General features: G+C 36.8%; 1 protein-coding gene across 1 annotated transcript in view; it reads left to right on the forward strand.

Moving 5' to 3' along the window:
- Positions 1 to 2,518: 2,518 nt before the first annotated feature.
- LOC136042801 (pyridoxal phosphate homeostasis protein-like) overlaps positions 2,519 to 26,421 on the forward strand; it is a 30,452-nt gene continuing 6,549 nt past the window's right edge. The window contains exons 1-3 of the mRNA XM_065727742.1: positions 2,519 to 2,663; positions 9,315 to 9,455; positions 17,499 to 17,855. Of these exons, the coding sequence (XP_065583814.1) occupies positions 2,592 to 2,663; positions 9,315 to 9,455; positions 17,499 to 17,855 (570 nt within the window). The 5' untranslated portion in view covers positions 2,519 to 2,591. The remainder of the gene's footprint in view (positions 2,664 to 9,314; positions 9,456 to 17,498; positions 17,856 to 26,421) is intronic.

The raw sequence follows: 26,421 nt of genomic DNA on the forward strand, positions 1-26,421 counted from the left end.
GCAAAAAGCCATATGGATACCTGATCTTTTTTCAACGTTGAAAATAGGGCACAAACACTTTTTTATCATATACTTTTTGTCTATAGGTACGCACATTTATTTGACTTCAAACTTTAATTCTTGGAAAAATATTTAATGGAAATTGCGAAAAGATTTATATTTTCCCTAATCCACATTCCGTGTTGTTTATTTATACCTACCACACAGTTGACTTTTGTAACTTGCTGAATGGCTAAAGCAAGGGCGTCGATTTCCAGCATTTTTATTCCAACTTTCAATAAATATAAAAAAACAACTGTTCTTCACTTGAAACACCCCAAAAAAGCTTATTTTTCAAAACTTAGAGTGAAGAAAAATAAAAAAAAATCTGGGGGAGGGAAATTCGCTTTCTGTTATTGACACCATTCTAGTGGAGGTGTCTCAGTGGCTAAAAACAGTGACATATTTCTTTTTGGTAAGTAGCTGGTTGTCAAAAGGGCACTTGTGTGAACTTTGGTTGAATATTGTTTCCTTTTCTTTCCAAATTCCCTTTTTATCTTTCCTGGTCTTAATTAAATGATATCTAATTGTAATTATGTTTGATATTTCTCAAGGATGTGTCGCGCATTTTATAAGGCTTCAAGTAAGTTATTAAATGAGTTTGTATGCTTTTCTATTACTAGTTTAATTGAGTGAGAAAGGAAAAGTTGATTGAAAAGAGTTTCATCAATGAACAATCAAGAATTTTGACCCATTCTATCTTATAAAAACAGTTTGAATTTTTTACAGGTTTATTAGTTCGATGTGGTATGCGAGATGGGTTGAATTTTCTTTTTTTTGTCACTGGCTCACACAAAAAACTGTTAGATTTCATATATTTTTAGAGCTATTTTGGCCTTACCCAGGAGTAGGATAAAAAAAATACTTAAGGGTGTATAGAGTAAAAAGGGCACTCAATGGCTAAATTGCGGTAATGGTATTGCTTGGCATTGAGATACCGAAAAACTACCATGCACGGATTTCATGGTAATTTTATTCCCCAACAAAAATTGTTGTTTCTACTTATTGGCTAACATACACCCCCTCTTGGAAAACTCGCATTGGGTTAGGAAGGAGTATAATTGGACTTTATAAGGTTAATTTTAGAATTATTCAGCTTTTCCTAACATTCCGAGGTCTTTCAGATGATTAAACATACAAAAATATCACAAACAATTAAAATATTAGTATCAGTGGTTCACACCAATCTTGGTTGGAATAATTTTGTTTGAACCCTCATTTGAATTTCTTTGTTCAATTCAATTCCTAGTTTATTTTTCGAAAGGTCATTTTCTTCCTTTCAAGTAGTCGATTAATTGTGTTGCAGTGAAACAATTTGTAGTTAGACGCACTTGTATGGTCTGTGCGACCTTTCTCTTCGAAAATATATGGGATTCTCTTCTTCTTCTTTCAAAGTAAAGCCTTTTTTTCAATGGCAGTAATACATGAGTGGGGGCAGCTTAGTTTTTTCCCTAAGAAAACTCCAAAATTTGCACTTTTCAATGGGAATACAAAAAGAAAGTATTTTTAAATATCCAGGGAAAGAGGGGCCAAAAATAGTGAGGGGAGGGTTCAGGGGAATGCAAATTTACCTGACCCCCATTTATGCCATTGATTCTTTATTGTTCTTTTGTTCTAACTTTAACTTGTCCGAATACTAGGAAAATGGCTTCAGTGGATGATTGCTAACACAAGCATAGTCTTATATACTACATTGTGGTTTTAAAGATATTTATGAAACTGAATGATAAAAATATGTATTGTTTTTGATTTTGAAATGCAGCAGCAGTTGAATTCACATGTTACTCTGGGAAATTTTTAAGATTGGATGCTGCCCTCCAAGAAAACTTATCAAAAGTAAAATGAATAGAGGTTTTACCTTCGATTTTGCACTAAATAGCTTAAGTTACGGGATGTGTAAGGTATCTATGACTGGTCAGGAAAGAAATAATTTAGGTTGCACAAGAATTTCATATGCTAACGAATCTTATGAAAGCCAGGGTCAAAGGCTAACGCAAATGTTACATTGCTATTCTGTAACACAGTAAGATTGTAAAATGGTGCTTGATTAGTCTGGAATAAGAAATAGCCAATCAGAAGCAGTCTTACCTCTTAGTGCGTTACTTTCCAACATTAAATTTGTTACCTTCCCATGCTCCAAGGGTGATAGGTCTACTTTGCCGATGTAAAGGTACTCTTACTTTGCCAATAAAAGCTGTAAAACTATAAGCCCTCCCTTCTTGCATTATTTCTAGCCAGGCTCATGTAAAACTATATTATGAATTGGCGTTCAACAAGATTTTGAGTTTGACAATACTTTAACAAAAACTACTGTTTGGTTTTACTTTACTTTTGAGTAACATATGCTATTGCACTTAAGAGTGCGAAAGAGTCTACGATTCGCTAGCTAAAACAATTTACAAAATCAGAAACAAATTTACATTCTTAGGGACTTCGTGGGTAACCCTAGGGATATGTCTTTTTAGTCGTTTTGACACAACAGTGATTGAGCTGGCAACGCTGTGCAGAATTGGATTGCGACTTGGAGTATTTAATATATTTTTGTGAATGTAATGTCGGCAATATCAGAAGCTTTAACCTCAGTTAGGAGACGTGTAGCTGCTGCAACAGCAAAGAGAACTTCGGTAACGTGAACTAAAAACAATACTTTTTGTGGGGCTTAGTGTAAATTATTTAGTGCCATCTACTTCGTAAAACATTGATGGCATAAAAATCAAGCCAAAGAAAAGTTTCTATACCATTTCAGTTCTGTGTTGCCAGGTCAGCTATTTCCCGCCAATTGGGCTGTTAAATTTTCAGCCTCTTGTGACAAGTGAGTTAAAACCCGCGAGGCTAGTTTTTAGGCTACAATGTTTCAAATCTTGCTACTTTTGGGCTAAAAATTGAATTTGCTTGAAATAAAAAAAAATCCTGTTTTTTCCATCATTTTTGGAGACTTGGATTACAATATGACTATACTTTGTCTTGGACTATGAGTGCCCCCTCTCATTTGTGGGTACCCCATTCTAGATTTTCATTACCATTCCTTCAAAATAAAGGTATGTAGAACATTTACCATCCCAATAAAGATAACAAATGCAAATAACTCTGGCACCTTTTTTGTGAGCATTGGGTTCTAGCCTCAGAGCAAAAAGTTAACAGAACATGTTATGAACCTTTGCATTGTGAATATTAACTGATCACGACGAAAGTAGACATGCACACAGGGTGAATTTCGTTAGTTTTGAAAATATCAATAAAGGAGAAGGATTTTGCAGTCAGAGGGATATTAAGATAAGGTAATCTAGCTGAATTGTAACTGTTGAAAGAACAACTCATAGGGTTGGTGGTGTCTGAGAAAAACTAATTTACCATGCTTCTAACCCAATTCAAATACAAGCAAAAAAACAAATCAAAGTTAAAAATTTGATCAGTTAGGCAATACCCTAACCACTGCAACTGCTCCCTCAGCTGAAGTATCCAGGGATCCACACACACACACACACTCACACACACACTCACACACACACTCACACACACACTCACACACACACTCACACACACACTCACACACACACTCACACACACACTCACACACACACTCACACACACACTCACACACACACTCACACACACACTCACACACACACTCACACACACACTCACACACACACTCACACACACACTCACACAAACACTCACACACACACTCACACACACACACACACACTCACACACACACTCACATACACACTCACACACACAAACACACACACATATATATATATATATATATATATATATATGTATATAAATATATATTCTCATTGTTGTATGTCTTCTAACTGTAGTTAGGCAATTTGATTATTCAAGCAAGTATGATTTTTAACACTGACTTCTAATAATCTTCAAACCTTGTGCTTTCTTTTTAAAGGTTTTTGAATTGTTATAATCCCTTGTCAAAATATATACAGACATTTTTGCATTTGCCAGTTTTTTGCTCTTTAAGCAATTTAATGTTTTTTTGTACTACAATCTTTTCAAATATATTATTTGATCATTCAAGTATGTCCAATTTATAACAGCAATTTCTGCTAAGCTTAAAACTTTCGGTTTTTGTTTTAATGATTTTTGAATTGTTGTAATCCCTTGTCAAAATATATACAACTGTTTTTGCAATTTCTAGTCTTTACTCATGAAGCAATTTCATGTAAACTTTTCAATGCATGAAAATCTTCAATTTTTCCACATAAGTGTGTTAAATTTGAAAACATTATTGAAATACTGATGTAATCTAAATCGTTTTCTTTTACCAGAATATCCCAGGACTTTAGTAATTCTGAAGTGAACTTGTTGTGGTTGTTTGGGGTTTGACGCACTTGACCAATAGGTCATATGCATTCATAGTACTCAGTTGTTCTGTGCCTTCTGCAATCAAAAGCTTACTTGGGTGTCACTTCAGTCAATATTCACTGGACCAGAACGGTATCCCTTAACTTGCTAATAGAGGGGGGTTATTTGCCTGCAGCAACTGCCTGCACTGAGAAACAGGAATAAAAATACTGTAGGATTAAAAAAACTATGCATTGTCAAACAGCAATTAAAATACATATACAACACAATTATAATAAATAATATGATTTTACACATTATATTCTGTCACATACAACCAAATATAAAAATTTAACCAGATGTTATATATCTAAAATGATAAATAGGAAAACTCTAAAATCAACTATTAAATAGGTGAAAAAAAACTTATAGGGAGTTAACCAAACCAGTAATCTTAACAAATCTACCTAAAGGTTTGCGATTAGTCATCTAGCCCAAGGAGGAGACTCGTGGTGTCCAAAAACAGAATGCATTGTGAATGCATTAAATGCCCTCTCACAGCAAATTCATAGTACTTCCATTTCTTTTTCATATTTTCTAAAGATAAAGATGATGTGATGTATGTCTTCATACACTCCACATGTGTTGCAGCTCAGGATGGGGCCATTTTTCACTGGAATAGTGTTGAGTTTGTTGAGTTTTTTTATTTTGGCTTGGTCGAATCTCTGGATATTTCATTGGAATGCTGAAAGGGAGCTAGACATTGGTGTGTGAGGGGGATAACCTGGGTCTATGAAGCTTATTACTATTACCTTCTTGGCTAGGTATAGCCTCCTTTCCTTTTCGTTTTCTTTCAACTTTGCCAGGGATGCTGGTTTATCAAGGGCCATTACTGGTTATAGGGCGTGATTCAATCCTGTTTAGGTTTTCAGCAATGTTGGTCTGGCTGAGGGCGTCATTTTCACGACCAGCTGAGAGTATCTTTGAGACCAGCTTGCAAAGTGATTTTATTATTGGGGCCAGGTCAGAGATCTGTCTTGCCACACCTTCAAAGATGGTCATATACTTCTTGTTTAGGTCCTCAACTAGATGGAAGTTAGGTGTCAAAGGAAGGAAGGAGTCCTTATGGGCCATAGGGACATGTTTTGTTTGTGTGGGAAGTCCCTTCTTCAAGGCCTCAGCAGTAGTCCCCATGGGGACATTGTTGGTGAAAGAATAAGTTACAATTACTTTCTTCTCTGTTAATACGGGGCACTCCCTGGCAAGATCCCTGGCAAAGTGATCTTGCTTTACTGTTTTGGACTGGGGACATTCATTATGAGTATGTTGTCTACTACGTAGTAGGCATCTTCTGCCTCTGCAGTAATTTGAAGCCATGTGGCTAAAACCTTGGCAATTGAAGCACTAAACTTTAGTTTCCATCCATTTACTGCTATATCTGAAATAGAAAGCATAGCAGTAGCTACTGATTGGTTTGCAGCTATTATGATAATGGAGCCGTCTGGCTCAAGTCTTTCTAGCATTGAACCATAATGGCCCCTGCACTCATTATTTTGGAGGTGTTCAAACAGTGTTTTTGCAATAATTACCAGTTTTTTGCTCTTTAAACAATTTAATAAACCTCTCCATACTTGGAAATCTTCAATTTTTCCATACAAGTTTGAGAAGTGTGACAACATCATTGCAATACTGATGTATATAAAAATGACATGACTCGCAATTTTTTTTCTAAACTTAAGGCTCTGAACGAATTTTCTCAAACTTCTGACCTATCTAAATCGTTTTGTTTGGCCAGATTATACCAGGATGCCGATTTTCCCAAAAAATTTGGAGCCGTTTTTGAGAAAAAAAAATACATAGGTAAATAAATAGATATATAGCCTAATTATTGCTCATTTTTCAAGATAGTATATATATATATATATATATATATATATATATATATATATATATATATATATACATACTAGCTGTTGGGGTGGCGCTTCGCGCCACCCCAACACCTAGTTGGTGGGGGCGCTTCGCGTCCCCCAAGCCCCCCCGCACACGTAAGTCGTTACGCGCCATTGTAGTTGTGTCCCGGTGTCCCACCTGTGAATATATATATATATATATATATATATATATATATATATATATATATATATATATATATATATATATATATATATATTTTTAACTACGTAAAACTTGCGAATATACAACATTCTTAACCATGTATATGGTTAAGAATGAGTCGTTGCATATGTAAACATATACAACGACTCTTAACCATGCAACATATAATTGTCCATGGGAAAAACAATCTGTATTCAGATCTATACCTCATTATTCTAATGATTGCCATTGAGCTTTGTTGATGGTGATTGCTAATCGAACATTCCCTGTGTCACCGTCGTCATTTGTATATCCCCCTGTGCCCCCCGGCGTCCCCGTTGTAGTTGTGTCCCCGTGTCCCGTTCGTCATTTATATTCCCTGTGTCCCGGTCGTCATTTGTGTCCCAGTGTCCCAGTCTGTAATTTCTCTTTGAGTGTCGCGGTCGTCATTTATATTCCCCGTGTCCCGGTCGTCATTTTTGTCCTGGTCGTCATTTGTGTTCCGGTGTCCCGGTCTGTAATTTCTCTTTGAGTGTCCCGGTCGTCATTTATATTCCCTGTGTCCCGGTCGTCATTTGTGTCCCGGTGCTTTGTTGATGGTGATTGCTAATCGAACATTCCTTGTGTCCCGGTCGCTTTCTCTTTGAGTGTCCCGGTCGTCATTTATATTCCCTATGTCCAGGTGTCCCGGTCGTCATTTGTGTCCCGATGTCCCGGTCTGTAATTTCGTCAGTCGACAAACATGACGTCAGTCGACACACAAACATGACGTCACTCGACAGACATAACCCACAGACAACTTATTTTTATATATATAGATATCTATATACTGTTATCAAGATATCTTTCCTCTTATCTAGTAAAAGGTTCTTAAAAATAGACATTTATAATAAAAAGCTATATGGACAAATTGCTTTAATACTACAGTTAACTTGAGATGTTACAGCTTAGATATGATTTTTGAGTTATTGGAATTTGTTTTATTTTGGTCTTAAATTGTAAGGATTTCATTGATATTTCTAAAAATATATATCCATCAGAGCTTATTCTTGAGCCTTGTCATGGCGCTGGTCATGAAGATCATTTCTTAGATTTAAATATTAATATTTGTGATAATAATAAATTAAGTTTTAAAATGTATAATAAAACGGATGATTTTGATTTTGAAGTGATTAGTTTCCCATTCCCTGAAAGTAATATACACTCAAATATCACATATTCAGCGTTTTTCTCACAGTTACTTCGTTATGCAAGGATTTGTAGTAATTATATTGATTTTAAAAATAGATGTAAAATCTTAAGCCAAAAATTGATATCAAGAGGTTTTTCTGCAAATAAATTAACTTGTCAATTTAAAAAATTTAGTTTTCATTATAACGAACTTTTAAATAAATATCAAAAGAATTATCTAGAAATACTTAAAGAAATTTTCAACTAATTTCGGAGGTTCGAGAAATTTTGTCGCAGCGCCATTTATTTTGAATTGTGTTTCTAATTGCGCGGATTTTCTTAAAAATTAGCCACATGGTAAAGATGAATTCTATAATTGTTTAGTTCATTCAGGTTTTTTGCAATGTGTTAATATTTGTGATTTGGTAAAATTTATAATATTTAGTTTACCTATTGTTGCTAAAGGGAGGGATATATTAACAGGATAAGCTTGTTTATTTTTACTTGGTTGTTTTACATTTGCTGTTTTTTTTTCTTTCATAGGCATATATTTTGGGGGTGATACCTGACGCGGGGATGCCTTGGATTTTCTGTGGTAGCCACAACACTGTGTTGGGTAGAGAATTTAGAGTGGCGAAACCCTATATAGGCCAGTGTATTCTCCTGATGAGCCCTTATGTTAGGTGTTGCCTCTGAATTATTTGTCTATATTATTTTTTCTATTGTTTGGTAAATGACAACTTATACTTATTGACGACATGACTGCCTGTCCATGGATTATTCTTTATGGTTGATTGTGTATGGCTATGCTGTTTGACCTATGTGATTGTATGGATAAGTAGGGTTAAGGCCTCATTCAAGTGCTGGTCTATATTAATCACTAATTTAGGAAAACAGTCTTCCTTTTCTCCTTCCGTCTCTCTTTTTTTTTTTTTTTGGTGTTTGTGCTGTTGCATTGGTGATTTCTCTTTTCATGATACATATATATTGTGATTCCTCGGCACGCTTTCTGTTCTTACTTTCTCTATCAGCCGCAAGCCTGTTTTCTTGCTGTTCTTGTGATTCCTTGGCACGCTTTCTTTCTTACTTTCTCTATCAGCCGCAAGTTTTTTGGCATAGACTCTTTGAGCAGCTTTTTCGGCTGTTGCCATTGTAGGTTCTTCAGTCATTTTACAATTAAACATTTTTCCGTCCACGATCCTCTTGCAATTAAAAATTTGTCTTTTGAGCAGCTTCCTCGGCTGTTGCCATTGTAGGTTCTTCAGTCATTTTTCAATTAAACATTTTTCTGTCCACGATCTTCTTGCAATTAAAAATTTGTCTTTTGAGCAGCTTCCTCGGCTGTTGCCATTGTAGGTTCTTCAGTCATTTTTCAATTAAACATTTTTCCGTCCACGATCTAATTACAATTAAAAATTTGTCTTTGAACGATTTTGTTGAATACCTTTAATGACGTCATCGTCATAATGACGACATGACGACCTGATGACATGACGTCACTCGACACACAGGCAACTTGTTTCTTATTTTTATATATACAGATATATATATATGTATATATTATACGGTATATATTATACATATATATATATATATATATATATATATATATATATATGTATATATATATATATTTTATTGTGTTTTCCATAATTGCATTGTGAACCTCTGGTTAATACTATCGATTTTACTTTAAGAACGTGCGACATGAAGTGCGATTGGTTGCTGTGAGTAAGACAAAACCAGTTGAAGACATCATCGAGGCGTATCAAAATGGCCAAAGAGACTTCGGTGAAAATTACGTGCAAGAATTGGTTGAAAAAGCTAACAATGAAAAAGTAAGTTGAAGTGGCAAGGTTGCTTTTGTGCAGATATTACAACTCTAACAAGTGATTTAAAAAGATAAAGTAATTCAAAAAGATGACAAAATGATAAGCGTGACAAACTTTAGCAATAAAAGTTTTGCTAAAAGGAAAAGTCGAAATAGTAAGAACGAATAAAAGACTGAAAGAAAGTCTAATAAATGACGTTTCTTATGTAAGTGCCCGGTAATTATAACAGTTGTAATAATTATTGTAGGTAATTTTATTAATTAAAGTTAACATTACCAATGGGATTTGAGTAATTCTAATTGCAGTATTTTTAATAAAATTATTTTAACTAATGATAATTATGTAAATTAACAATACCAATTGTTATAATCGTCATAATTATAATTTTTTTTCAATGGTTTTTACAGCAACATAAAAAAGATAATATATCTTATGTGGATCAGAAAGATTATATGTTTAGAATTAAATAGGTTCTTGGATAACAAATTTGTCATTCGATTGGTGTATTTATTTTACTAGGGTTAAAATGTATGCCTCTTGCCAGTTTGAAAGATAAAGGTTAGGATCAGTGGTGTATTTTGCTATGTGGCAGTGAGGAGGGAAATGAGCCCTCTAAGACCTCAGTTTGCCCCCCCCCTCCGACCTCAGTTTGCCTCCCGCTCAAATTTGTTTTCCAGAAATATATCCAAAATTAAGGTAAGCCTGCTTAATTCAAGTAACCACAGAAATGGGTCAGTTTTCTTTTGTTATGTGTACCTTTTGCTACTATATGGCTCATTTTTCTGTTTGCATTGTCATTTTCACTTGATTTGGGTAATTTTGCTCCAACTTTGCCCCCCCCCCCCCCCAGAATTTTAATGAAATGGTGCCACTGGTTGAGATGACTAGAACACGTTCTGTGGATGAAGGATGAGATATTGCCAAAGATGGAAGAATCTAAGGGGAATTGAAACCTTTTGGGAGAGATTTAAGATGAATGTTTTGAATGAATTGTAATGGACAAAGAGCATGCATAGCTGTGTTGACCTCAGGTGGTCTGGTGCTAGAGTGAGTTGTTAGTAGCCTAGTTGTAGTAGTGGCCTGTAAAAAATAGTAAACTAATTTGTAGGGCTCTGAATAGCTATTCACCTTCCATGGTACCGTTAGCTCTCAGCAAATAATTTTAATAATAATAACAGAAAAACAAAATCAAACTTGCAGTCTTGTTAGAGAATTCATACTGCAAACACCTTTTTTTGGATATAATCGCATTCATACAGTAAGACAATTGTCATTCCCTGGATGGTCATTCAAGGTGTTAAGATCTCGCTGAAATCAACCGTGCTAAACCTGTTTTTGCATCAGATTATTGTTGATAGCAAGGAATGATCTAACGTGATCCAAACTAGATCGTAAATCTTGATTTATTTAACGATGGCGAGAGTGAGCAAACAAGATTTTGTGGACTTCAGAGTTAGCATTAATAACAAGCTGACGAAACTGAATACTCAATATTATTTTGGCAAACCAAAACGAATTGTCTATTAAGTTTGCGGGTTTAAAAGCTGATATTGAAGTCATAAAATCGGATGGACTGAAACGTGGCAATAGGATTCGTGAACTTGAAAGTCAACTGAGTGCCTATAAAGCTTCCTAAGAATTACTGTCGAAAGAACTATTCGTCAGTTTGGGACGGGGTCGTTGGCGTGACTCTGTAAGCTTAGCCAGAGTCGACCCAGCTCTAAATGGGTACCTGGAGAAATCTGGGGAAGGTAAACAGGAAGGGTGTGCGAAAGCACAGGATGGCTGGCCCCAACCCCCCATTGTACTTCCTGGCTGAAGGGCCAAGAAACGGAGATCAGCACCGCCGGTACGGACTGTAAAGTCTAATGCCGTATCCTTTCCTTTTTTTATTCATGGTCTACGAAACAAAAAGGGTAACCAAACCCTGGAGTCTAACATGAAATCATGGATCAGTGATACTTTGGGATTTTCTAGCCTCATTACCATTGTGCCGACAGGGGTAAAAAACAAGCAACAATATTACCACTAGGCGAGGCTCCTCGAAAATTGCGACGTTAAAACCAGTTTTTCTTTCCCTTAGCAACGACAAAGGCGTGCAATTAATTATGCGTAATGTGAGCGTAAATGCGTAAGCTTAAAAGTTCCGGAGATCGCGTCGTCTCTGATCTTCCTCCCAAACTTAACAATATCAGGAGTGGCCTTCTTGCTAAGGCTAAAGGTCTGCGCGAAGCTGGAAAATGTAAGTCCTCCAGGATCAAACAAAAGGGAGCCGATCTATGGTAAAAAGTACGTCACATTAACTCTGAAGAGTGGGTCAAATATGATGACCATCATGAAGCTTAACAGTTTACAGTGAAATACAGTAATGATTGTAATGATTATTTAAAAAGACTATTATTCCTTTTTCTTTTGTTTTTATTGATATTAAGTGACAACTGTATAAAGTTTTTTTTTCTTTTTTTGATAGGCTTTTATCGAGATAAGTGGTGATTTTTAAGGCACTTGGTATCTACCAAGTGACATATGGCGATCGCAAATTCTGTCGGTCTCTCTGTCTGTCGTTCTGTCTTTCTGTCTGTCCCGGTTTTGCTACTTTAGGCACATTCAGGTAAGCTAGGACGATGAAATTTGGCAGGCGTATCAGGAACCAGACCAGATTAAATAAGAAATTGTTATTTCCGCTATTTGACCATCTGGGGGGGGGGAGTGGGGGGACAGTTAAATCTGAAAATAAGTTAAAATGAGGTATTTTTAACTTACGATTGAGTGATCGGATATCAGTTAAAATTGATGTTTGGAAGGATATCGTGTCTCAGAGCTCTTATTTTAAATCCCGACCGGATCCGATGAAATTGGGGGGAGTTGGGGGGAACCTAAAATCTTGGAAAACGCTTAGAGTGGAGGGATCGGGATGAAACTTGATGGGAAAAATAATCACAAGTCGTAGATAAGTGATTGACATAACCGAAATGGATCTTCTCTCTTTGGGGGAGTTGGGGGGGGGAGAAGGGTCAATTTCGAAAAACTAGAAAATATGAGGTATTTTTAACTTAAGAAGGAGTGATCAGATCTTAAAGAAATTTGATGTTTGGAAGGATATCGTGTCTCAGAGCTCTCATTTTAAATCCCGACCGGATCTGTTGACATTGGGGGGAGTTGCGGGGGGACCTAAAATCTTGGAAAACGTTTAGAGTGGAGGGATCGGGATGAAACTTTGTGGGAAAAATAAGCACAAGCTATAGATTTGTGACTGACATATTTGGAACGGATCCGTTCTCTTTGGGGAGCAGGGAGTTGTTAATTTGGAAAAATTAGATGAAAATTGGTATTTTTACCTTAAGAAAGGGTGACTGGATATTAATGAAATTTGATATTTAGAAGGAACTCATGTCTCAGAGCTCTTATTTCAAATCTTGACCAGATCTGTTGACATTGGGGGGATTTAGAGGGGGAAACCGGAAATCTTGGAAAACGTATATAAGTGGCGTAGATATTTGATTGACGTAACCGGACTGGAGTCGCTCTCTTTGGGGGAGTTAGGCGGTGGGGTTTAGTGCTTTGGTGCTTCTGGACGTGCTAGGACGATGAAAATAGGTGAGAGTGTCAGGGAGCTGCACAAATTGACTTGATAAAGTCGTTTTCCCCGATTTGACCATCTGGGAGGCTGAAGGGAGAGGAAAAACTAGAAAAATTGAGGTATTTTTAACTTGCGGGTGGGTGATCGGATCTTAATGAATTTTGATATTTAGAAGGACCTCGTGACTCAGAGCTCTTATTTTAAATCCTGACCGGCATTAAGCCTCTGATTTTCTTTTTAAAACAATCTATTGATTCTTAGGATTTTGCTAGAGCTCATCCCATATGAGCTCTTGGCTCTTCCAACCTCGTCACAAGTGTCATATGAGCTCTTAGCTCTCGTTGCTATTAGTATGGGTGATATAACAATAAATAGAGAAAAATATTTATTTTCTGGTCCACATCATGGATTGTTAAAAATCAAATACCATCTAACCGTAATAATCATGGTCCTTGTTTTGTTTCTTTTCTTGTCTTCTCTACTTTTTGTTTTTTTATTACAGATGTAGATCAGCTTCTTAAGTGTACTACTGTATTTTATCACATTCAGTTATTAATTTTCCTTTCTTTGCCTTTTCTTCTGCCCTGCTTTGGGACACAACCAGCGATTATTTATCTACTAAGAATGAATGTCTGAATTTACAGATGGTAGGAATAGGCTTGGCAGGCTAGAGGCTAATCTGCTTGACCTTAAACAAATTCTAGTGAATGATCTAGGGAAAGAGGATTTTGGTAATATGGATGAATCCGTTGCGGCTCTCCCCCCAAAAATATAATGATAATGATATACATCATGTAGTTACTCCAGGTTTCTTTCGGTCAATATTTTAGAATTATTGTGGTCTTATGAGTAAAATGGATTTTCTATCGGTGTTTCTTCCCAGTCATGATGTTTCGTTGACAGGGTGTGTGAAACATATCTTAATGATAATCTTTCTTATTGAGTTCAAATTCTAGGTTATAATTTCTTTGAAAAATCACAAGCATCGAAAAAAAAAATCGAATAATCGGTTGTTATGTACGTCATGATATTCATTTGCAAAAAATAACAGATTTTGATGATTTAAATTAGGAAATGAAATTGGAATTTTTAATTTTACCATTGAAAATACATAATGAGAATGTTGTGTGTTGGGTTTATTATAAACCCCCTCATGTGTCATCTTTTTCCTCGTCACGTAATACCCTCATGAAGCTAATATCGTGCAAGTAAAAAAGGGTAATCTTGATGGGAGACTTCAACATCAATTTGAATTATGATTCGCATCAGACAACAGATATGGAAATGAATGAGTGTAGACCTTGCAAAACTGCGATAGATTTTCTATCGATGTACCTGTCGCATTGTTTATTACTACTTTGTAGCATCACCTACAAGAATAACTGCAACGTTGGCATCACTGATTGACAATATTCTGACGAATTTTGAGACAAATCTAATAAGAATAGTATTAGTGGACTATTCATCTTTCATGTTTCATGTTAATGAAAACATCATTTCATGTTGTTTTCTGAATTAAAATGTGAGCTTAAACCGAGCAAATTTTTTTTTTTTTACCAAATGTCAAGGATACTCAATAAAAATACGCTACGACTATTAAAAGAAAGATTAAGTATTATGAATGACAATGAACCTTTCGACTCCGAGGATTTGAACCACGTGATAGATTTATTTTTAAAGCAGTTTAAGGAAATATTAAATGAAACATGCCCGGTGAAAAAGATTAGTCTGAGACGTTATCAGTCTCATAATAAGCCGTGGATAACCGAATGCATACTACGATCTAGAAAAGTTGAAAATTAATTATTCAGGAGGCAACTTAACTGTTCATCTGATGAAAATATTTCTGAATTTAAAAGGTATAAAAGTCAACTGTCAAAAATTCTTCGATTGGCAAAAGGGATTATTATGAACGAGAGTTTGAGAAAGTTCGCTTGTCTCCGGAAAAGACATGGTCACTAATTAACGAATGCCTTAGTAAGAGGAATGACCAAAGTTTTCCAGATGAATTGTGCGTGCCTGAAAATAAAGTACCTCTTAATGATAAGAAGGAAAAAGCAGATTTCCTGAACCGGCATTTTGCTAAAATAGGTGAAAAAACTGCAGAGTCCGTTGCCTCATCAGGGTCAAATAGTCATAATAAAAATTATTTTAGAAATTTTCTTCTACCATCCCATGATAAGTCAATATTTTTAACACCGGTTTCTGAGCAAGAATTAAAGAATGTAGTTACTCTTTTGAAAAATGGTCACTCTGAGGGTATTGACTGATTATCGAGATCGACATTCCTGTTAAAAGAAATATTCCCCCAAATTTCACGTATTTTATGTCGTATAATATACCTGGCATTTAAAAACGGGATGTTTCCTTCGTCATTAAAATATTCGACAATGTTGGCTCTTTACAAAGGAGGGGAGAAAACAAATCTGTCAAATTATCGGCCTGTATCGCTCCTGTCGGCTTTTTCGAAAATAATTGAACATTGTCTGTATAATAGAATAGTGGGTTTTTTAGATCATTTTGAAATGATAAATCAGCTACAGTTTGGATTTCGCAAATGTCAATCTACCGATCATGTAGTCCTATTACTAACACAGTATGTCCATGGTATTCTTGACCGTGGAGAAATTCCAGCTTCCATTTTTCTTGACATTAAAAAATCATTTGATACAACATCTCACGATATTTTAATGCATAATTTGGATCATTACGGTATGAGAGGGCCAGAACAATATCTAATAGCATCTTGTATTAAGGACCATTCTTAGTATGTTGATGGAGGTGATGTTTCATCTGAAATGACTCGTCAATCTAATACCGCTGGTGTCCCGCAAGGGTCAATGCTTGGTCCCCTACTTTTCCTAATTTATGTGAACGACCTGAATAATTCAATGAGAATATTCAGTTTAAATCTGCAATTTAAGGATGACACTGTGTGCACTGTTGTGGGGAAAGATGTGAGCTGTTTGGAACTTGCACTGGAAGAAGCTTTCAACCATCTTCTATTTGTGGCTTGTGTCAAATTATCTAGATCTTAACGTGGATAAAACAAGATTTGGGGTTTTCTTGCGATGTAACACTGCAGTTCTTGAGCTTCAGCTAATTGAATCAAGTGATTTTAAAATAAAGATTTCACGAGTAGCAACTATGCGTTACTTCGGAGTTTTCCTTGACTCTAATCTATCATAAAACCTCATATATCTAATCTACGGATGAAATTGGGGAGAAATATAGGGATAATGCGAAGACTCAGGTCATCCCTTCCCTTGAAGCAATGAGATAACCTTATTTTACAATTATTCATTCTCATTTAGTGTTTTCATTACTTGTTTGCCTTAACACATTTAGTTCTCATGTTGCGCCACTTCAGAGACAACAGAATAAAGCTTTTCGGGTCCTTTAGAGTTACTTGCCGTCAGCGGATTCTCTGTATAGCTTCCTCAATATCCTTCCTTTAAGACATTTTGTGACTGTTGAATCTGTCCTTTTCAAATTGAAGTATGACCGTGGTTTGCTTCACTCGTTTATTCGTTCCTCAAGCCTTTTCCCATTTAAAAGTATTGAGCACGGACATCTAATTGGAAATTGTAATGAATTGTATCAGCCAAGAATAATAAATGAAATATTGACATTTTCACTTCAAAACTCGGTAATTTGGTATTGGAATATTTATACGTTTAAATTGGATACTTCAAAATCAATTCAAATAACCAAACGGAAACTTAAATTTATGTTGATATATTGAAATTTGTTTGTGATATGTGAGTTGTTGTTAGTTAATGTGGATCACCTTTGGGATGTTAAGTTTGTTCCAATTTTATCTGGTTTTTGATGATACTGGCCCTGGGCATTCACCAGGGTTCTTGGTATCTTTTATTTTATTATTATTATTTATTTATTTATTTCGCTGGACGTTTTAATGGGTGGCGTCGTTGACCGGGCAATGACGGGAGAATTTGTTTAATTACACATGTATGAAATGCATGTAGTGAAGTATGGATAGTTGTATATTAGTATGGATCTAAAGAAGTTTGTTCCATCCCGTGCAATACGAATTTGTATTCTCAGCTGGGCTCTGGACCTTTTGTTATTTATTTTATTATCAAAAAGAACCTGAACCTGAAACAAGTTCAATTTTCAGTGAAGCGCAATTTTTTAGAATTCTATGACTAGTTGAATATATCACGATACAGTTTATTTGAGCTAGTTTTGTAGAAATATCTTGTGTAATCTAGGAAGCAATAATTTTTGTCCCTTTTAGTTTTCAACTTTGTTCTTTACACTCGTAAGAGGAAAAACTTTTAAATTGATTTTTCCTCGTCTTTTTTTGTTTAATCACACAATAAAGCTTACAACATATCTTTGTCTTGCCCAGTTGATGAAATTAAAGAGGTTTTCTTAAGTTGTTTTAAAATTGGGAATTAAATATAGATTTTATCCTTATTTTAAAGATACATTTTATTTTAAAGATACTGAAGCTTTGTCCGGAAATCAGATGGCACTTAATTGGTCATTTACAAAGAAACAAAGTCCCTAAGATTGTAGCCCTTAAAAATTTGTCAATGGTTGAAACAGTTGACTCTACCAAATTGGCCGAGGCACTGAATACAGCTAGGCAGAAATACATACCCAACGGTGGCCCTCTTTCCGTTATGATCCAAGTCAATACAAGTAATGAAGAAGCTAAAAGTGGCATCGCGCCCGAAGATGCTCCGTCCCTTGCTGAGTATATAAAAGATAGCTGCCGATCTTTGAAGTTGGTTGGCGTGATGACCATTGGAGCTTATGATTATGATGTGTCCTTAGGCCCTAATCCTGATTTCCTTGTAAGTATTTATATTCATCTCATAAAATGGTGCATATAATATATATATATATATATATATATATATATATATATATATATATATATATATATATATATATATATATATATATATATATATATATATATATATATATATATATATATATATATATATATATATATATATATATATATATATATATATATATATATATATATATATATATATATGAAGCAGTTTAAATTACTCACCTACAACTGAGGTGAACATACGACTCTATGTCTTTTTTAATTTTCGTTCTGAAAATAACAAACTCTTTTACTGTAGCTTCCACTATTCTAATTTTTGTTCGTAGACTTACCTTCCTGCTCTTCCAAACTTTTTTGAACTGTGAAAAACCACTCTGGGTCTTAGTTATTTTACTTTTAACATCTTTAGTAAAACCACCGTCTTTAGTAGTAATACTACTTAGGTAAGTGAAGCTGTCCACTTTATCAATCTTCTTGTTACCCAACGCCATCTTTTCACCTTCACTTATTCCTAGCCGTGGTAACTTTGTCTTCTTAGTATTAATTTTTAAACCTATTCTGGCACCATGAAATCGCAAAACCTCTAAGTTCATTCATTTTGCTCACACTGTCATCCAGGATGCTTAAATCTTCAGCATAATCCCATTGCCTTTGTTTTGCTCCTTAAGACAAAATCCATCAAAATGATTAATATAAAAAGGGATAGAAGACAACCCTACTTAACTCCTGATTTAATTCAAAACCAGCTACTAAAACCATCTCCTACCTTAACCGCCGCAGTGTTATTCTCGTGCATAGCACTAATCACCTTAATTTGTTTTTTCTGGTATACCCTGCAAGGATAAAACCTCCTTAAAGCTTTTCTGTCAGCTGAATCAAACGCTTGCTTATAAAATCTATAAAACTGAGGACTAAAGGTGTTTGACGGCTCAGGTACTTCGTTCTCAATGGTCCTCAAAGAATGGAAATTTAGTCAACACATCCTCTACCCTTCCTAAAACCGTACTGTTCTTTTCTTAAAACTTTGTTTACAGCAACTACTAGTCTAAAAAATATCATCATGTTAATTAATTTGCTGCCCAGAAAGACCAGGCTAATGCCTCTATAACTACCACACTCACTCTTATCACCTTCATATACAGGGGTTAGTTGAGGGTTTTCTAAAATCGCTAGGTACTTCGCCTTTTTCATAAATCATATTCATAATCTTCAATAACTTATTTCAAACCACATGAACATTATATTAAAACAAACTCATTCACCAAACTCTCGGCACCTGGGGCCTTAATATTTCTTATTCCTTTTAGGACTGTCACTAATTGCTCCTCACAGAATTTTTTTTCCTTCATATCCGAAGTGTCTATATCTATTTCTACATCTTTTCCTACAAATCCATCCAAGCTTAGCACATTCTCAAAATGTCCCACCCATTTTTATTAACTCTTTCGTTATTACTAATGGTAGCCCCGTTCCTATCTTTAGCTGGGACATGTCCAGATTGACTACTCTTTCAATTTGTTAACACGCCAGTACTGTATTTTACCATTACGCCGTCTAGCTGACTCTTCCAGATCTTCGGAAGTTTTATCCATGGCTTTCACATCAAACTTCCTTAGTCAATATTTTAATGCTCTCTCCACTTTCTTTAATCTATCAGTCAGATAGTTCTTGTACAAACCTCTCCTCCTCTCTATAAAATATAAAGCGTTTTCTCTAATACTCCTAGCTGCGTTCCTAACTTTCTTCCCAAAGACACCATCAGTGACTTCACAAATTATTTCCCTGAGATTATTCCATTCTTATTCTATATTGTCAAATTTTAAACGAAGGTAGTTACGCTTCGTAAATTTCAGCTTTAAATTAACTCTAGACACAGCTAAATAGTGATATTTACTTTTAACATCAGTAATAGATCTCCTATATGCCCCAGTATAATTATATTGATTCTGCCAGTCTTTGGATTATAATAATATAATCAATAAGGTTAGTTGTCTAACATCATGTGAATGCCATGTTAACTTATGGGCCATTTTTTGACAAAATATTGTATTGGTTTCAACTAGATTGGTATACCTACAGAACTGCATTAGTCTGACTCTTTTCATTTAATACACCAAATTTACCTAGGCTAGGATCCCATTTATCGACATGGACGTTATAATCTCCTAATAAAAATACCATATTTCTACCTGGGACCCTCTCCATTTATTCCTGTAGCTGTAAGCGAAATTTAAGTGAACACATCTATTTCTCACAGTTGGTTCCATAGGGTCATATTACTATTACTGATACCTTGCATTTTTCATTAAATGAGAAACTAGCATTCTATTACTAATACCTTCCCAACTTAAACAAAACTCAGCAGCTTCCTTTTTTATCATGGACCCTAATCAATGTCTACATACCCCATTCTTCCTGTCTGAGTAAATAACTTCTATATCGCCTAATTTCATGTTTCTTACCCCTAGGACATATGTTTCTCAAACTCCTAATAAGTCCAGTTAGAGGCGTCCGAATTCGTCAGTCAAAAAATATCAATGCGATAACTATTTTTAGACGTTGTAACATCTCAAGGTGCAATTTTAAATTCTTAAATCATCGAAAATATTTTGGCCTCAAGAAAAGCAATTGTTTCAGAACCACTGCAGGACGATGACTCATACATCTTGTCAAGTCTACACACTGCAATTAAGCAGGCTTAGAACCGGACAGCAAGCAGTCCGTGGGACCTCTGGTTGAAGGGAGGCTTGTGCAATCCTGGGACACTCTCGGTCACAACGTGGTTTTCAGCGCTCGCCAGTTCTCTTCTATGAAGAAGAGTCGAATCTTGCACGGACAATCTTAAGCCTATTTCCTCTGACTAGAATAATTTTTTCAGTAAAAATATGTAAAAATGTTTTTGTCAAATAAAACAAAGTGAAATTAAAGTTGTTTTACAAAAGACATTAAAAAAACTGTTTTCTTTCTTCTCTCACCAAGTGAAGCTCGGTGATGACAGGAAAAATTAATGAAATTAAATTGAATTTTTAAAATAGAATGATATTAATTTACAACATTGTCAGAAATTCAAGATTTGAGCATCAGAAATTTAAGATTTTACATCTGCTCGTCTTAAATTTCAGTATGGCTCTTTACTTTTCTGTAAAAATTCTTTAAGGGAACTTTTTTGTAGTTGATGTCTGTTCGTATTGACTGCAAAAGTTTGCTATTGAATAATATTGTGAATACTTCTTTAGTTTTTCAGACTTTTGGCTTAAGAAATAAATACCGGATTTTGTGTTAAGTTCCATAAAGTGATCTGAGTGTTGATTTTGATTGTATTCAATATGAATATTGTATAAATTTCTTTCAGTTTCAAATTGAGACTTCCAGCTGTTCTTGAACTAAGATTTTGATTCCATAGCAATCTATGGATAATATACTAGAAAAAAACCCTCCTTGGAATATGTTCAACACATTATTTATTTTGGTTCAACATCCCTTCCAACATTCCCTGAAAGACCAAATTGAATACCCTAGCCGTTTCTTAGATATTTCACATATGCCCTTTTGACAACAAGGATACACGTAGTGTCTTGTATTTATTTGAACATCTTCCTCATAATTCCCTGTAAATTTCAACTTAATACCCTTACCGTTTTTTTTTTTATGTAGTTCAACATTCCGTGAAAGTTTCATCTCGTAGCTGTTCCTAAAATCAATAGTTACTCCCTTGTGACCACCTAAATGCAGCTAGTGTCTTTTGCTGTAGTACAACATCCCCCTCAACATTCACTGAAAGTATAAACTTAATACTGCTATTATGTTCATATAGTACCTAAGATAATACAGTCGATAAGATATTGCAGGTACGCCCTGTCGAGCACCTGGATGGTAGTAGTTGTAGTACTAGTTCAGTATTAGTTTGAGTACCTTTTTGACAACGTGGATGGACGTAGTGTTTTATATTTATTTGAAGATATTCCTCATAATTTCCTGTAAATTTCAACTTAATACCCTTACCGTATTTTTTCCTATTTGATTCAACATGTAAAAAGTCGGTTGATTCGTAAGCAGACGTTTATTTAATACTTGTAGAACCCAGGTCAACTGGAATAGAAAAGGTAAGTCAGAATGTTACATCCTTCCTCTTTTCCAAACTAGTGAGCTGGTACAAAAACCATACTATATATTACCAACAAATAACACTATTCCATAACCAATCCACCCCACTTTAATCATGCATGCATTAACATACCAATTCTTTCGATTAGTGGTCTTCACTCTTTGAATACGAGAAGGCGCTTAACTCACTTCTCTAACACTTTTCTTTCTCTCATACATACTTCATAATACGATAAGGCACTTGGGTCACTTCTCTATTTCACCTCTACGATTAGCGGTCTTAACTCTTAGAATACGAGAAGGTGCTTGGCTCACTTTTCGTACTCTCATACATACTTCATATACGATAAGGCACTTGGGTCACTTCTCTAGTTCACCTCTACTGCACTCACTCTACGGTTTCTTTACATTTACAGGTTAAGTTTCTTTACAGGCTTTACGCATCGACCTGAACGGGTTGAATACGGAGCACCCTGTAGATCCGCGTGGGTCGTGCGACTTGTGCTTGGTACAGGTATTGGCGTATGGAATGCTGGACTAAGATCATGGGAAGTCGGCCGCGAGTTTAGATCAGGCGTTTTAGTTGGAGGGGTGAGAGCAGCAAAAGCAGTTATGGGTGACGAGGTAAGAGCTTCGGCATGTGGGTTTCCCATAGATTCACCATGTGGGGTTTCCAGGGCTTCAGCAGCATCAGGTGACCTGTTTGAATGGCAGAGCACCTTTATGTGAAGCCTGTTTCGCCGATAGGTTCCTCCTTCGTTCGTCTCGATGCTCTCACGATTGTGCCAGACTGCCATGTCATACCCTGGATTTGGGCTTGAATTGGTTGGCCGACTTGGAGGGGTTTTAGTTCTTTTGACTGCCTGTCGTGGCATTTCCTTTGGCGTGATTGTTGCTTTTTTCGGTTCTGCACGGACTCGCCGTGATGAACGATTTTTGGGGAGAGTAGTTCTCCAGTGCAAGGAACTATCGATCCCAAGTTTCTGCTCATCAGCATCTGGGCTGGGGATGCCAGTCCATCGACCGGTGTGTTCCTGTATTCGAGCATGGCCAACTCGAAATCGTCTCCTGTGAGATCAGTCTTAGTGAGGATATCCTTGGCAGTTTGTACTGTCCTTTCCGCAAGTCCGTTTGACTGTAGAAAGTTTGGCGATGAAGTCTTGTGAGCTATTTCCCAGTCTTTTATGAACTTCTGAAATAGAGCTGATGTGAATTGTGGACCATTATTGGAGACGAGGACGCTAGGGATTCCATACCGCGCAAATTGTTTCTTCAAACATGATATGATTTGATGGGCGTATGCATTGCTACCGACTCTATCAACCTCGAAAAATAGGCTGTAATAGTCGACGGTGATGAGGTAATATTCTCCACTCTTGTAGAACAGATCACAACCGATCTTCTCCCAAGGTAGGCGAGGGATATCATGAGGTAACAACGGCTCCTTTTGATTCGAGTTTTGATATTTGATACACGCATAGCAGTGTCTGATATGTTCTTCGACATCCTTTGTCATACCTGGCCAGAACACAATAGAGCGAGCTCGTTGCTTAGTCTTTTCAATTCCCAGGTGTGATAAATGGATGCGGTCTAGGATGTTCTTGCGGGAATTTTTTGGAATGACCAAACGATCGCCTTTCAATATGATCTGGTCTATGACTGTTAACTCGTGTCTGACGTTCCAAAATGGAAGTATGTTTGTGGGGACGGACCTTTTAGATTCGGGCCAGCCACTTTGGATAGTCTTAGTGAGCTCAACCAATTGATGATCAGCTGCTGTCTCTTCTTTTAGCTTGTTAAGCCTGTCCTGGCTTATTGGGAGAAGCGTCATCACAGAGTGCACGTACGATTCGATCTCCATTTGCGTTTCTGTATCCTCTTCAGGGAGATATAAGCGGGATAGGGCGTCGGCAACAGGAATTTCTTTACCAGGGCGAAATATCACTGTAAAATCATATGGCTGGATTTTTAGTAACATCCGCTGCAGCCTAGGTGACGACTTCGAAATTGGGCGGTTTAGGACAACTTGCAGAGGTTCGTGGTCGGACACAACAATGAATTTCTGGCCATACAGGTACTGATGATAATGCAGGCAGCCGAAGAGGATAGCGTATAATTCTTTTTCTATCTGTGAATAATTCTGCTCGATGCAAAGGATACAGTTTTTCCATTCTGAAGAATAGTAGCCCCAAGGCCGAACTTCAAAGCATCGACTTGGAGCTCGATGTTTCCTGATGTTGGATCAAGGAATGATAATGAGTCACAAATCGATTCTTTGATGTTTGTGAATGCCGAGTTGTGCTCTTCTTCCCACTTGAACTCTCGCTGGTTTGCCAGTTTGCGAAGTGGTTGGTTCAGTGAGGAAAGATTGGGTATATACCTTGCCAGATAGTTCATCATTCCCAATATGGTCTGAAGCTCATCTTTAGTCGATGGGATGAGCATTTCCTTTAGTGCTCGAACCTTCCGTGGATCTGGATGGATGCCAGCTTCCGATATTATGTGTCCAAAGTAAGGGATGCTATCACTTTTGAACACGCATTTTTGAAGGTTGAGCTTCACGCATTTCTCGCGGGCTCTTATAAGCGCGCTGCGCACATTAGAATCGCGCTCTTCATCGGTTCGGCCGGATATGACGATGTCATCCACTATGACTGAAATACCTTTGATACCTTCAAAGGCCTCCTCCATGCGGCGCTGGAATTCGTCTTGCGCCGAGATTAGGCCGAACGGCATCCGTTTGAACTTGTATCGGCCATATGGTGGGTTGAACGTTGTTAATTCGGACGACTCCTCGTCAAGTTCAAGCGACCAATATCCATGGCGAGCGTCAAGTTTTGTGAAGTACTTAGCGCCGGCATGTTTCAAAACAGCTTCGTCGAATGTAGGCATTGGATGATGGGGTCGTTTGATGGCCATATTCAAGTCGTGGGGGTCGATGCAGACCCGAAGACTCTTGTCAGGCTTTTCAATTACAACTGCAGCGTTGACCCAATCGGTGGGGTGGGAGACTTTCTATGACCCCAAGGCTTTCCATCCTATCGAGTTCCTTCTTAAAGCTGTCTTGGAGGGATATCGGTACGCGTCTAGCTGGTACTGTTTTTGGTTCAGCTCCTTCTTTCAGCGTAATGTGGCACTTTCCTTCGAGCTGACCAATACCTTGGAAGAGGTCTTGGAATTCTTCGACAAATGGAGTTGATTTCTGGACCTTTGAGCTCTCGACTGTGAGGACCAGCTGTACTAAGTTGAGTTTCCTGCTAGTATCAAAGCCAAGGATTGGCATGGGGACATCTTTTACAATGAAGAAGGGCTGAGTTTCACTGCTGCCGTTTGTGTATGTACATGTCAGGTTGCAGACTCCAAGTGTATGTATTTTCTGGCCACCAAAACTAGTAAGAATCTGTAGCGTTTCACTTACTACAGGCTTTGGCTTGAATGTCTTGAAATTCCTTTCTGGAATGATGTTTGCTTGGGCGCCAGTGTCGATTTTGAAAGTGATTCTGGCTTGTCCATTCACCACAAGCTTCACATAGGGTTGGTCCTCACCTTTGTCCATGTTAACAGAATCAATAATGTTCACTGTATCCATAAAGAGATCATCGTCTTCATTTCGACATGCTTCCTGGTTTATGAGGTTTACTGTTTTTCTGTTGCTTTTGCAAACTTTCGCAAAATGATTTAGCTTGTTGCAATTTCTACACGCTTTTCCGTTGGCTGGGCATTTGTGCATGGGGGAGTACTCTCCGCCGTAGAATTAACATTGTTTATAAGCTTGTGCACTCTGGTTCGTCTTCTTGCCTTTTCGAATGAAGTCAACTTCTTGTTTAATGTATGCATCCTGGCCTCCGTGGGAGCTGCTCGAGCCAGGTTGCGACATTGTTCTAAGTTGCACCTGGGTTTCTACATGTGCCCTTTATATGGTAACTGCTTGTGACAGGGTCAGATTTGAACCTGCCTGTAGGAGCTTCTCTCTGACTCTCGCTGAGGAGATACCACGTACAAGTCTGTCTCTTATCATTTCCTCTTTCAAGTCTGTTGTGGAGTATTCACATTCCCGAGCCAATAACTTCAATTCTGTGATGTACTGATCGATTGTTTCACTATCACGTTGGCCTCTTTTGTGAAAGAGGTATCTTGAGAACACTGTGTTTGACTGGGGGCTGAAATATTCACTGAATTTGGATATGTATGCTCCAATTTTGTCTGTTTCTTCAGCAGATATTGTAAATGTACTGAAAATGTCTCTCCCTTTTTCTCCTAGCCAGATCAGCAAGAACGCACACTGGATTTTTTCAGTCTTTCCACTAAGGGGTCCTTGGAACATGAGGGTTGCATGTGTTTGGAATCTCGACCATGCCTCTTTGAGATTGTCGCTTGACCAGTCCATTGTGGGGTATGGTACGTTGGCTTCCATGACTTTTAGAGGGGCTCTGACACCATGTAAAAAGTCG

Source organism: Artemia franciscana, unplaced genomic scaffold (assembly GCF_032884065.1).
Source record: "Artemia franciscana unplaced genomic scaffold, ASM3288406v1 Scaffold_2055, whole genome shotgun sequence".
NCBI lineage: Eukaryota > Metazoa > Arthropoda > Branchiopoda > Anostraca > Artemiidae > Artemia > Artemia franciscana.